Source organism: Camelus bactrianus, chromosome 1, assembly GCF_048773025.1.
Source record: "Camelus bactrianus isolate YW-2024 breed Bactrian camel chromosome 1, ASM4877302v1, whole genome shotgun sequence".
Lineage (NCBI taxonomy): Eukaryota > Metazoa > Chordata > Mammalia > Artiodactyla > Camelidae > Camelus > Camelus bactrianus.
In genome coordinates, this window is record NC_133539.1 from 112,238,297 (window position 1) to 112,249,803 (window position 11,507).

Below are 11,507 nucleotides of genomic sequence, written 5' to 3' on the forward strand. Positions count from 1 at the left end.
TGTATCTGTTTTCCATTACATTAAAAAACTAATTCTGCTTTCTTTTTAAGAGTAAAGAAATCGTGTTCATCCCCTCTGAAAATGAGAAGATTTCTAAACAGCTCCACCTTTGCTATAATGTTGTAAAAAACTGTTACGTCCGAGTTTCAACTAATAACCAAACCATTTCTGGATGGGAGAATGGTGTGTGGAAAATGGAGTCCATATTCAGAAAAGTTGAAACAGACTGGAACATGGTAACTTAATGCATGGAACTGTTTCAAACCTTAGTCATTTTTTCAGACAAATATAGATTGGCTTCATTTTCCAGCCGTGCATAATGTGAAAACTGGTATTAGAATTATTTTTAGTAATCCTTAAACCTGGAGAAGAAAACTCTGCTCCCAACGTTTAATCAGAAGTCTATTAGAAATTTGTGTGTTTATATCAAGGAAGTATCCATTTTCATCAAAGAAGAATTTAATTCTTTCATGGGGAAAAATAATCAAGTGTATGACCAACTCATGTGACTGATTTTCACGTGAGTATGTAGAGTGTATTTTTATCCAGTTCCTTCACAGATATGTATTGGTTGCCTGCTAAAGGCCGGCTGTTAGGGACTGCAGCAGATCTCGTCCACGGTCCCCGAGAGCTGAGCATCTGACATGCTTTCATTTCATAAGAATGTGGATGATCGAGCAGCAATACTGGTCATTTCTTCTCTGTGTTTTAAAAAATAAAGCAGAAATGGATGCTAGGAGTGTAGTAGTTCATTATAACAACTTGAATGTTACTGTCACATGTCATCTGTAACAAGTAAAGAGGCTTTGCTTTTAAACTGCCCTACCCCTTAGACGCACCAAAAGTAAGCTCAGAGCTTTTCGCATGACCGCAGGAGAGCCAACCATATTACTGATAGATTTCATTGGAGTGAATGAACTTATAAGGAGCTTTAACTTGCTGAGTGAAGGGTGAGAAGGGAAGTTGTTCAGTTGTAAGACACTGAATAGATTTAAAAAGTGAGTCACAGATTAACAGCTGCTGGTGCATATGAGAATCTACAGCATGGTTATCACTGTACCAGCCATTAATCAGTATAAAAGGCTTACAAAGGTGAGGTCCCTGTGGTTTTTTTTAATCATAGTGTTTTGTTCTAAACTTATTTTGACCATCTTTTTTGTAGTAAGCCAAGAATAATTTATAGGATTATTGAGATTGTAGATGTAGGTACTTTCTTCTTTAGTTAAAGAAGGGCATAAAGTGTAAAACAAGATAAATTTTAAAATTTCAAGATGTGTGTGTCTGTAATTGACTATGTGGTTGCTGAGAGAGGATGAACTACTTCTGAAGACTATCGTTACCTTAAAAATTGCTCTGAAAAGAAAGCAGGACAGGATAGACATGGTATTTATCCAAGGACTAGTCTATGCTTGCTGAACTGGAGAAAAAGCGTGCCTTCCTTCCAGCCCCAGTGCTGATGGAGAAACCAGCGATGTGCCTAGAAACAGGCCTCATCTGTGGCATGTTCTTCTATGTCCTGTTGATGAGTTTGTTCATCTGCAAATGTGTACTGGGTGCTTGTTGCACCAGGCGCTGTTCTCAGCTGCGTGGATGAGAAGATGAAGATACAGTTTCTGCCCTCGCAGTCTAACAGGAGAAGCCGAAGCACGAAGAGCCGTCTGAACCGCGATGCAGGGAGCAGCAATGAGGAGATCGCACATTGCCATGGAAACAGCAGGAGGGAGTAATTAGACCTGGCTGTGGGAGCTGGGCAAGGCTCCAAGGAGCGGGCGACACTGGAGCGGGCGCTGAAAGCAGAGAGGGTGTTCGTGAGGCAGGGAGCAGCAGGCACGCAGCGTGGAGTCCGAGGCGTGCGTTGAGATCTTTAAATAGATCATCATAGATCATCGAGGCCAGAGAGGGTGTACCGTGTGGGGATTTACATAATGTAGATGAGATGTGAAGGCCATTAAATACAAAGCAACACCTACTTAAGTAATTTTATGCCTACATACTTTTTTTTTAAAGCTGAATGAATATTTCCAGTTAAAATATTTTGTACTAAATGAAGAAAAATACTAGAATCATAACTACCCTTGCAGAGACTAGTGGATAACTCAGAAGTAGTATATTGCCATTAAATCTTGAATTTTTCACCTAAATCAGTATTTTTGGTTCTGTTCTAGCTTGTCCCCAGTTAGGGAGTCTCTAACTCCACTAAAGAGTAGAAGCGTATTTCCACCACACCTTTCCTTAGTGATCTGCAGGCAGGAGTCGTGACAGATCGCATGCAGCCTGCCCTTAGGTGTTTAGAACGGGTTCGTACCCCCTCGAAGAGGCAGCCTCCCAGCAGCACAGACACTCACTGCATTTTGCTACTTAGCAAATGTGCTGTTCAGTGATGTCTGGACTTGAACATAAAACGCTAAGAAGACCAGACTACTTTTTAGGAGGAAGGTGATAACATCTTGGTAAAGTGATGTTAATAGCTTCCTATCCAGTCTCCCTGCATCGCCCTGGTCCCTTCAGAGATGTTCTCCGTGCTGTGGCCAGAAGAACATTCTCAAGACCCCATCTGCTCCTGAGTGCTCTCAGTGAGGAGCCGCTCCAGGCTCTCGGGGTCCGCCCTTGCTGCCGCCTCGCCCTCGCCTTGCACCAGGCTCCCCCTGCTCGCCACGTTGCAGCTGTCCTGCCCTGCCCCCCTCTCCACAGAACCTCTTTTCTTTCCTTTTGGTTAGAGTTGTTCCTAGAACTTAGCATAAGCCTCATTCCCTCCGGTCCAGCCACCCAGGTCCTTTTTCCCCTAATCGACTCATTGTGTCATGTACTCTCCATATGACGTTTATTCTATGAATACATGTGAGAATAGCTTGTTTATACTGTCTCCTTCTAGACTGTAAACACTTCCCGGGCTTCTCCTGCGCACTCTTGTACTCTCGGTATTCATAGATCTAGCGTAGTGCCTGGTACGGTGAACGTTTAGTAAAGCTTGGCGGATATGAGAAAGCGGTTGAGCGTTTATGGCATACATTCTGCACCCGCCGGGGGCTACGTCGAGCACCATGGATACTCTCTTCTTGCAGACTGTGTCCCTTGGGTGTTCTTAGATGCTCAGCATTTTTGAGCAGTTCCATCATTCTCTTTGTCACTGGAGTCATTTTAGCACCTTTAGGTGTATGGCATTACATCCACAACTGAGTCACTCAGTCATTCAGCAAATGAGCGCGTTGTCGGACGCTGTGCTCCGCACTTAGGACATCATGGTGAGTTAAGAGGCAAGCCCAAGGTGAGCACAGACTTGTGTAGGAGGAAGACACGTGGACCAGCTGTTCAGATCAGTGGGGTGGGCGCTGGGAGAATATGGGTGTGTGTGAGACAGAGTATGAGCCACTGCCTCGAGCCAGGCCTTGCAGAAGACGTAATAACTGAGTGCACTTTTAGAGGAGAGAGTTTCTCAGTGTGGGGACAGGATGTGGAAGGGGTGGGTGTTCTGGGGTGTGAGAAATAGTGTGTGCAGAAGTACCGACGTGAGAAACATCTGGCACATTTGGAGAAGAGGAAGTCGGAGGGAATATGGGGAGAATACTGGGAAGCTGACTAGAGAGGTGAGCAGGTGTCAGGCCTTGCAGTTACACACTAGGAGACATGCAGGAGTTCGGGCAAGGGAAGGACGTGATCACGCTGGCGATCCAGAGGTGGCTCCGGGGCCTGCAGGCATGTTAATAAGATTAAGTGCAGTGGGAACTGATCGTGTTCACATTGGACCTCAGTGAAGAAAATTGGAATAACCGAAAATAAGATTCATGAGCAACACAGTTCGCCAGCATTGGATTAAAATTTCCTGAAATCCAGCTACCCTGCTGGGTGTCTGTAGGAGGGACTGACTGCATGGTGTCTGCTGTGTGGTGGACTTCATTAGAGTTCATCTTAGCAGCCTCAGCGGAATGAGAATTTTAAGCGCATACTGACGAACAACTTCAAACAGTGCAGTACAAACTGAACCTCCAGGAAATCAAAGCAGCGGACTGACCAGCCTGGCAGGTAGTAATCAGAAAATCTTTATGTGAACATCTTCCCGAGAATGTGAAATACAGAAAGAAGCTGACCTGTGGATTGTTCTCAACCTTGAAAATAGTGGTCACAGCCACAGCCCTGTATCACCTGTGTACATTGTGGAGCAGGATAACTTAGATCTGAAACCAGAGGTGCGCTGGTCTTCTTCCCAGCCACAGGCTGAGATGTGCCTTTATGTCCTGACAGAGGCCACCAAGGGGCAGGGTGGATCCCTGAGCTGGGGGCTGGTACTGCTGTATAGATCTCTGTAGGAGAGAAACCATGCCTTGCGATTGACTACCACTGCTAACGTAGGGTAATGACACTCATCCCTTAGCGGTCCCACCAATTCGGAACCGAGCATGTAGAGCTGCACACAGTAACTGACACCTGTGAATTTAACAAGCCAACAGGCAAACATCGGTCTAAGGTAAATCAAGGAGTTAGGGACAACCAGTTACCAAAATGCTTTTTCCCCCTTTAAACCAAACAGTTGACTATTTGAGAAGTTATAAAGGTTTTTTTTCTCCTAAACAAATTATAATTACTGGTTCCATTGCTTTTACACCTAGACAGGACCACAATTGGAGGTTTATGTAAATCCTGTTGTTTTGGTACATTTCAAATTACCAAACTGAGTATATAGTTGTTTTTGGTAACATTCTACCATCTCTAAAAATGCTGAGTTAAATAAGTTGGTTAAGATGCTACAGACAGAATATATTGTATCAAAAAGATGACATGAATTTCCAGTATTAATAGGGTCTGATTTATCTCCATATGCTGTTTCTTTAGTCTAAGAGAACCTTTATTTGCTCCTAATAGGTTTGAAGATTTATTTAAGCATTTAAGAATTCAGTGATGAATTCCATCTTATCCTTTAACTTCTTAAGAGTTGTAAAAACCTGATGCCTTTAGGGCTGAAAAATGTTAAGTCTTAGAAAAAGCAATTCTCAGACATGTTCAACAGCTATCATAAACCTCTGACAGTTAAAAACAATTCTGGACCAGACTCACCTGATACAATTGAAGCAATTCTTGGGGTAAGCTAGAAATGGGAAGTTAACCTGACTTCAGCCTATCATATATTATATGCCTACACTTTGAGAGGGGCCATTTGAAGCTACTGAGCTCTGAAAACACACAAGCGTAGAGGTAGATATTGAGGCATAAATTTAAGTATGTTTAATTCTTAAGATTACCTCCCCCAGTCTTTTAGTTTCTTCCAACCACCTTTCTTCCAGTAACCTCTATGTTTGGCTCATCTGTTCCAGATGACTCCCTTTACTAAACACTCCTTCGGAGGAGTAATTAAGTTATAGATAGTCCCAGGTGCCCAGTAGTTTCGCATGGGTGAACCTGACAGCTCCTGGGGAGCAGGGTGCAGCCCTGAGCCCAGGCTCTCCTTAAACATAGCTGTAAGGGGAGCATGCGGTGGGGACACGCGTCAGAGGTGCCGGAGTGAGATTGGACGTGAGCAAGCACTCAACAGTAGCACACATCGAGGTTTGCTGTGCAGAACAACAGTAGACCTGTATACACATCTAGTCTAAGGACTTTTAAGTCATTTTCCTTGGAGAGTGATTGTTTAATGGTTTATTATCTCCAGCTTACTGATTCTAAAAACTCAAATCAGCTGACGTATTTAACCTGGAAGAAAACTAGCTGTAGGTTGCTGAATAGAATATCAATAGAATGCGAGCAGTAATTGACTTTTTCTTTGGTGACTGAACACTAGAATAGTATGAGTAGATTGTTTCCATGGTGAATGTGTTTCATGTACTTCCAGTTATTTCCCCCTGAGAAGTAGATTAGGTGTTTCTGAACGGGTGTGTGTATGTGTGTGCATGAGCGCACATGTGCAAATTTCTAGTGCTTAAATACTGTTTATTAGATCCCATGAATCCAGAACTATGAATCCAGTTTCCCCGGAGAGTTTGTGATTTGGTTAAGTTAGATAATATAAGCACACCTGAAATAAAATAGTTACGCATTTGGGTAAAGGAATACTGGCAGTTGAAGGTGGGATGAAATTGTGGAGGACCATGAAAGCTAATAGTTTGTGTTTAATGCATGAGGCAGGTACTTGCTGTATGTTCTGGACCAAGCAAATTATATGAAGGAAGTGGGATTTTAGAAGCATTAGACAGTTATAGAAAGAGGAGTGTAAAGTCTTGCCTGTGGTGATAAGCGCAGTCTAAATGAGGAAAGGTTCCCCCCCAAGACTTCTTTCAAAGAAATGCATGGATTATTGTGGGAGTTTGGGCATTAGGGATAAATGATGAGACAGTCAGGTTCTTAGGGGTTTGAGCCTGGGTGAGTGGAATTGCCTGTACAAGACCAAGGCCATGGATGTCAGTTTCCATGTCAGTGTTTGAAGAGTGTCGATTAAACTGTGAGAGAAGATGGGCTGGAGGCAGCCAGTAAACCCGGGTGCCTTAAACAGTACATTTGAAGCGGTCAGGGCATTGATGATGAAGGCATGGGAGCTTACTCTTCAGAGGGGCAAGCGGGGGCCTGGGTATTACCTTTTAAAGCATTACTGTTGCTTAGCAGTGACTGAGGTACCAACATGGTGTAGAGGATATGGCCCATCTCATTCGAGGAAAGCTTACCTTAAAAATCCAGACTTAGAAAAGAAGACAAATCAAGGAATAACTAACTGCATTTAAAAGGACTCTTCATTTTCAGCAGGATTCATTATGAAGTTCATTTTAAATAGCTGGACTTATTAATTGAAAAGACAGTGTGATTTACCAGAACCTGGGCAGCATGGAGCCTCAGAGCGATACTTACTGAGGCCCTCACATTCAAATAATTTCTTTCATTTGTAGCAAAAGATGCTATAGGAAAAATTGCTAATAAAATGAAAAGATGTTAGAAGTAAAAATCTTTTCAGTGGGAAAAATCAGATTTTTAATAACTGTGAGTAGTACCTGTGACAATGAGACTTTGACTGGATGTGTTTTCTGCACAGCCTCATTATTTCTGACAGTTCCTTTTTTCTCTCAACTCTGTAGGTGTATTTAACCCGAAAGGAAGGATCGTCTTATGCTTACATTTCCTGGAAGTTTGAATGTGGGTCAGTCGGCCTAAAAGTAGATGACATTTCCATTAGGACAAGTAGTCAGACCTTTGAGACTGGAACAGTGCAGTGGAAATTGCGATCCGATACAGTGCAAGTACAGCTGACAGGTGGTAAGCATTTGACTGGAGAATTAATTGTGACGTGTGTATTTAACACTCTGAAGAGTAATTGTACTTATTTGAGATGTAGTTAAGAGTTTTTCTTACCCTAGAGTTCATACTGTTACAGTTAAAAAAAAAACTGTTTAAATTAAAACCCATATAACCTCATTGTAATAGAATGGCTTAACGTTTTTTTACTATGGAACACAAATGGAAGGAGAAAACTCATTTCTTTTTCAAAGGGCACATTTCCTCCATAAAGAATAATTTTTATTTATTTTCTAAGGGTTGATTTTTTTACCTATAAGGCAGATATATAAAATGCATCCCAGAACTCTCTCTTTATGTTCTTACCAAAAGCAAAGTGTCATTTTTCTTCCTCTAACAGATAAAACTCTTCGCTCCTATGGTGATTTTTCCAGTGCCACTGAAGTTATTTTGGAAGCAGAATTAAGCAGAGGAGATGGTGTGGTTGCTTGGCAACACACCCAGCTGTTTAGACAAAGCTTAAACGACCATGAAGAAAATTGTTTAGAGATAATTATAAAATTCAGTGACCTTTGAGAACCTGACCATTATAGAAAAGCTGGCCATAATCAAGGACTTAGCGTGTTCTAAAGTAGTCTGTCAGTCCCGTGCATGCTTAACTGTCAGTTTGCTGCCCTCTGCTAGCATATTTCCTTGTTGGCTATCCATCATGTAACCCTCATGAAAATATATCTTTATACTATGGACAATAATGAAACCTCGAATTAAAAACTCCCTTACATATGTGACTATAATTTGGAGTAAAGTCTTACTGCCCAACTATGAGATTTTCATCTGAAAATTGTTAAGTGTATGATTTTAAAAGTAAAATGAAGGTGTTCGTGATTAAATGCTATTCATGATTATGAAGAAATCTTAAGCTGCTAATAGTAATTTGACAGTCTCTGATCAGCCATTAATTTCTTCAAAAGTAATTGAACTACATTTCCTAAGATTTTTAATTTTTAATAAATGTGAAAGTAGAGTATCTCATAAGTTACAATGCATGAAAATTTTTATGATTGTAAATACATAGTCATTTAAGAAATAAAATGAATTATTTTGCGTTACATCTTCTTAGTGGTTACTTTGGCTAAATAAAAATCTTTAATAAGTATGTTAAACATTGAAAACTGCTTGAATAGACAAGAGTTATGAAGATATTTAACAGTGACTGCATAAATTCAAAAATACATTATAAATCTGTAATCTGTGGACACTTCAGAAAATGCTTTACTTTTGAGTTTACTTTTGAGTACTTTTATCTACCTCATTGAATAAAATGTTTATTCTTGACTTTGAAACTATGTAACTACATCATTCAGCATTTATACACTGTATCAAGAGTTTTTGTATGTGTTCTCTATAACCTCTCCAGTTAAATTTAGTGTATATTTGTTAAGTGTTTGTGGGCAAAGGTGTTGTGCTGGCATCATGAAGGTGGCAGCAGCCCGTCCGCGAAGACTTTGTGATGCTGAAAAGTGAGCTCTCAGATCTTCTGACAAGAAAAGTATGTTCTCAGACATTCTCACCCTGTGCAGCTCAGTAGAACAGTTACATGCATTATAGAATATGTACTAAAATCCTGAAACAGAGGTCTTTTATTTTCTTTTTAATTGTAGTCAAACTCTGCTGAGGATCACTTTCTTGCTAAAAAGTTACATTTTTTTTATAAAAGTAGCTTGTACATCTAAATTTAGTAATGTCTTAATATTAGAAAGTTTTCTGGAATTTTCAAACTCTTAAGTTAATCATACAATGTCCAAATACATAAAGTTGGAGAGCCTTGTCTCTTCCCTGTCTTGAGATGTTTGGTCTGAGCATGGTGAGTATTTGGATGATCAGATGGACCAACACTCTTCGTGAGAAAACCTGGAGCTCAACAAGCAGTCTTACAAAGATGGTAATAAAAATAAACTCAGTGCACTTTGTCTGTGAAAGGAAACATTCTAATTTTTCCTGTGGCTTTACGCAGAAAAATAAAGTTCAAATGTCCTATATTTTTATAGAGCTGAACTGTTAAAGAGAAAAGTAGTCGGCACACTTCTTAAATGCGTTCCATGAGTTTTAACCCCAGGGTACCTGACACGTGTTAATACTTTATTATGCAGACAAGTTTGGAAATAGTACGCGAGGTACGGGACAGGGCACTTCTCAGTAATGTGTAAAGCTTAGTGACAGTACACTGGTAAGGCAAGAGTAACTAGGGTGAAGAGGGGCTGACGGTACAGATCCCCTCAATAAACTGGCCCTGATATTAGCTGCACTTTTTATAGCAGTCACCTGGGGTCTTACTTGAGAAGCACTCAGCCTGTTGTGACTGAAGGGGGGATGCGAAGCACCGAGGGAGTGACGGCAGCAGGTCCTGGAACCACGCTCTGATTGGTTAGCCTTCTGCCCTTGCTCGCTGCCTAAAAAGGGTTTATACTTTAGCCTCACGAGGGATTTTACAGACAGTCTGCTTTTTGTTGCAGTGTTTTTTTTAAAGTAAGCCCTTTGCTGGAAATCACATTCTCAAGATGAACAAGAAGTTACAGCTGATGTTTTGATCGATTTACAAGGAAAAGGAGTGCCTCAGGTTAAGGGAGGGCTGGAGAACATGTTGTCATGGACTTTCAGGGTAGGAAGCGTTGTTAGATGTAATTTAATCCAGACGCCTCACTTTTCACCGAGGAAGCGCAAACACAGAGAAGTTAAATGGCCTGTCTAAGCAGTGCAGTGGATTAGTAACATGGGCAAGACGCGCTCTTACACTCGGTCTTTGTGTCTGCTGATCTGCCGGGTTCAACAGTTCACACAGGGTCAGGATGCCTTGGAGTTGCAGACCTGTGTGTGGGCTGCTGTTCTAGTAGGTGTTTCATGAACGTTTCATGAATATAGATTCTTTGATGGCAAAGTTCAAGTTGGGGAGATACTAAAATTGTTATTAGGTACAATGATTTTTCTAACTATAGTGAAGCTTTTCTGGAGAATAAATTATAATGTGGTAATAGATTACTCTAGATATATATGCTTTGGTATTTGTGTAAATTTCTAAAAAGTTTCTACAACAGTTAATTGTGTTTTGATTTCATAGTTCAAGCACATACACTTTGTGACAAGCTCTGATCAAGGCAGTATTCCTTCCTAAAATACTCACGGGAAGAAAGAGTAAACCAACACAAGCCATGATTGGCATGATTCCCCTTAGTATGTGTTCGGGTACATCATTTATACTGACCAAAACAGTGCTTTATTTCTGATACGAGATTTAGAACGGACCTAAACTGATAATGGCCACCTTTTCAGTGTCTGTTAAGTGCCAGTGACTTTGGTGTCTCATTGGCTGATAGTGGTCTGTATCATAGGCGGTCTGTCTGGTGCCCATGAAACGGAGAGGCTGAGTGAGAACCAGCAGCCGAATACCTGAGTGTCTGACAGCCATTTCCTGATCACGACACCGCAAGTGAAAACAGAGGTTGAGACCTTGCTCTAGTCACTTAATTTTCTAAAGACATCATCTGAGATCAACAAAATTGGAGCAGCATCCATAGTCAGCCAGAAAGGGCCTCTGAAGAGCTAAAATAAATAACCTGTCTATCCTAATCTAATAAAATAAAAGTCTAACCACGAAAACCCATGTCAGAGGGCATTTGGGGTTGTCACTCAAAGTCTGTTCTTTACCAATTTTAAATGTTTGCATAATGAAAGCCATTTGTTAAAAATTCAAATGACAATATTATAAAGTAGAAATGCTGCCTCCGCTCCCTACACGCCACCATTTTTTTGGAGGTAACGGTCAAAATTTTTGCATGTGTCTTCCTAGAGCTTTCCTCTGAATTTTCATATTCAGACATAACACACACTCAAAATCAGTATTCACGTATTTGGTTTTTTCTTTTCGTGTAAATGGAAGTGTATTTTCTTATTTACTTAACAGTGTGTCTTAGAGCTGTTTCCGTGGTCAGTCATAGCTCTGCCACATTCTTTTTAACCATCGTATTCCTTAATTTATGCATTCCCTTAAATAGGTTTCCCCCTCTTTTTTTGTTATTGCCAATACTACTGCAGTGAACATCCTTATATACTTGTCTTTCACATAGAATATATGCAAAGATATATTGCATTTTAAATCTTACTGTCTACTCTCAAATCACCCTCTAAATGAGGTACACCAATTTACACGCCCAGCAATAGTCTATCAGGGCTCCCATTTCCTCCCATTCTTGCCAGAACTGAATATTGCTGTTGTGGTAGCCAGCCTCCCATGATCCTCACCT

At 40.8% G+C, this 11,507-nt stretch overlaps 1 protein-coding gene across 3 annotated transcripts in view; it reads left to right on the plus strand.

Annotated features, from left to right (window-relative positions):
• Positions 1 to 8,318, plus strand: part of NGLY1 (N-glycanase 1) — a 47,908-nt gene extending 39,590 nt beyond the window's left edge. Inside the window, exons 10-12 of one of the 3 annotated variants that reach the window (XM_074371311.1) lie at positions 51 to 236; positions 7,053 to 7,230; positions 7,610 to 8,318. In XM_074371311.1, the coding sequence (XP_074227412.1) occupies positions 51 to 236; positions 7,053 to 7,230; positions 7,610 to 7,785 (540 nt within the window). In that variant the 3' untranslated portion in view covers positions 7,786 to 8,318. The remainder of the gene's footprint in view (positions 1 to 50; positions 237 to 7,052; positions 7,231 to 7,609) is intronic. The other 2 variants (XM_074371324.1, XM_074371320.1) reach the window with 2 other exon arrangements.
• The last annotated feature ends 3,189 nt before the right edge of the window (positions 8,319 to 11,507 follow it).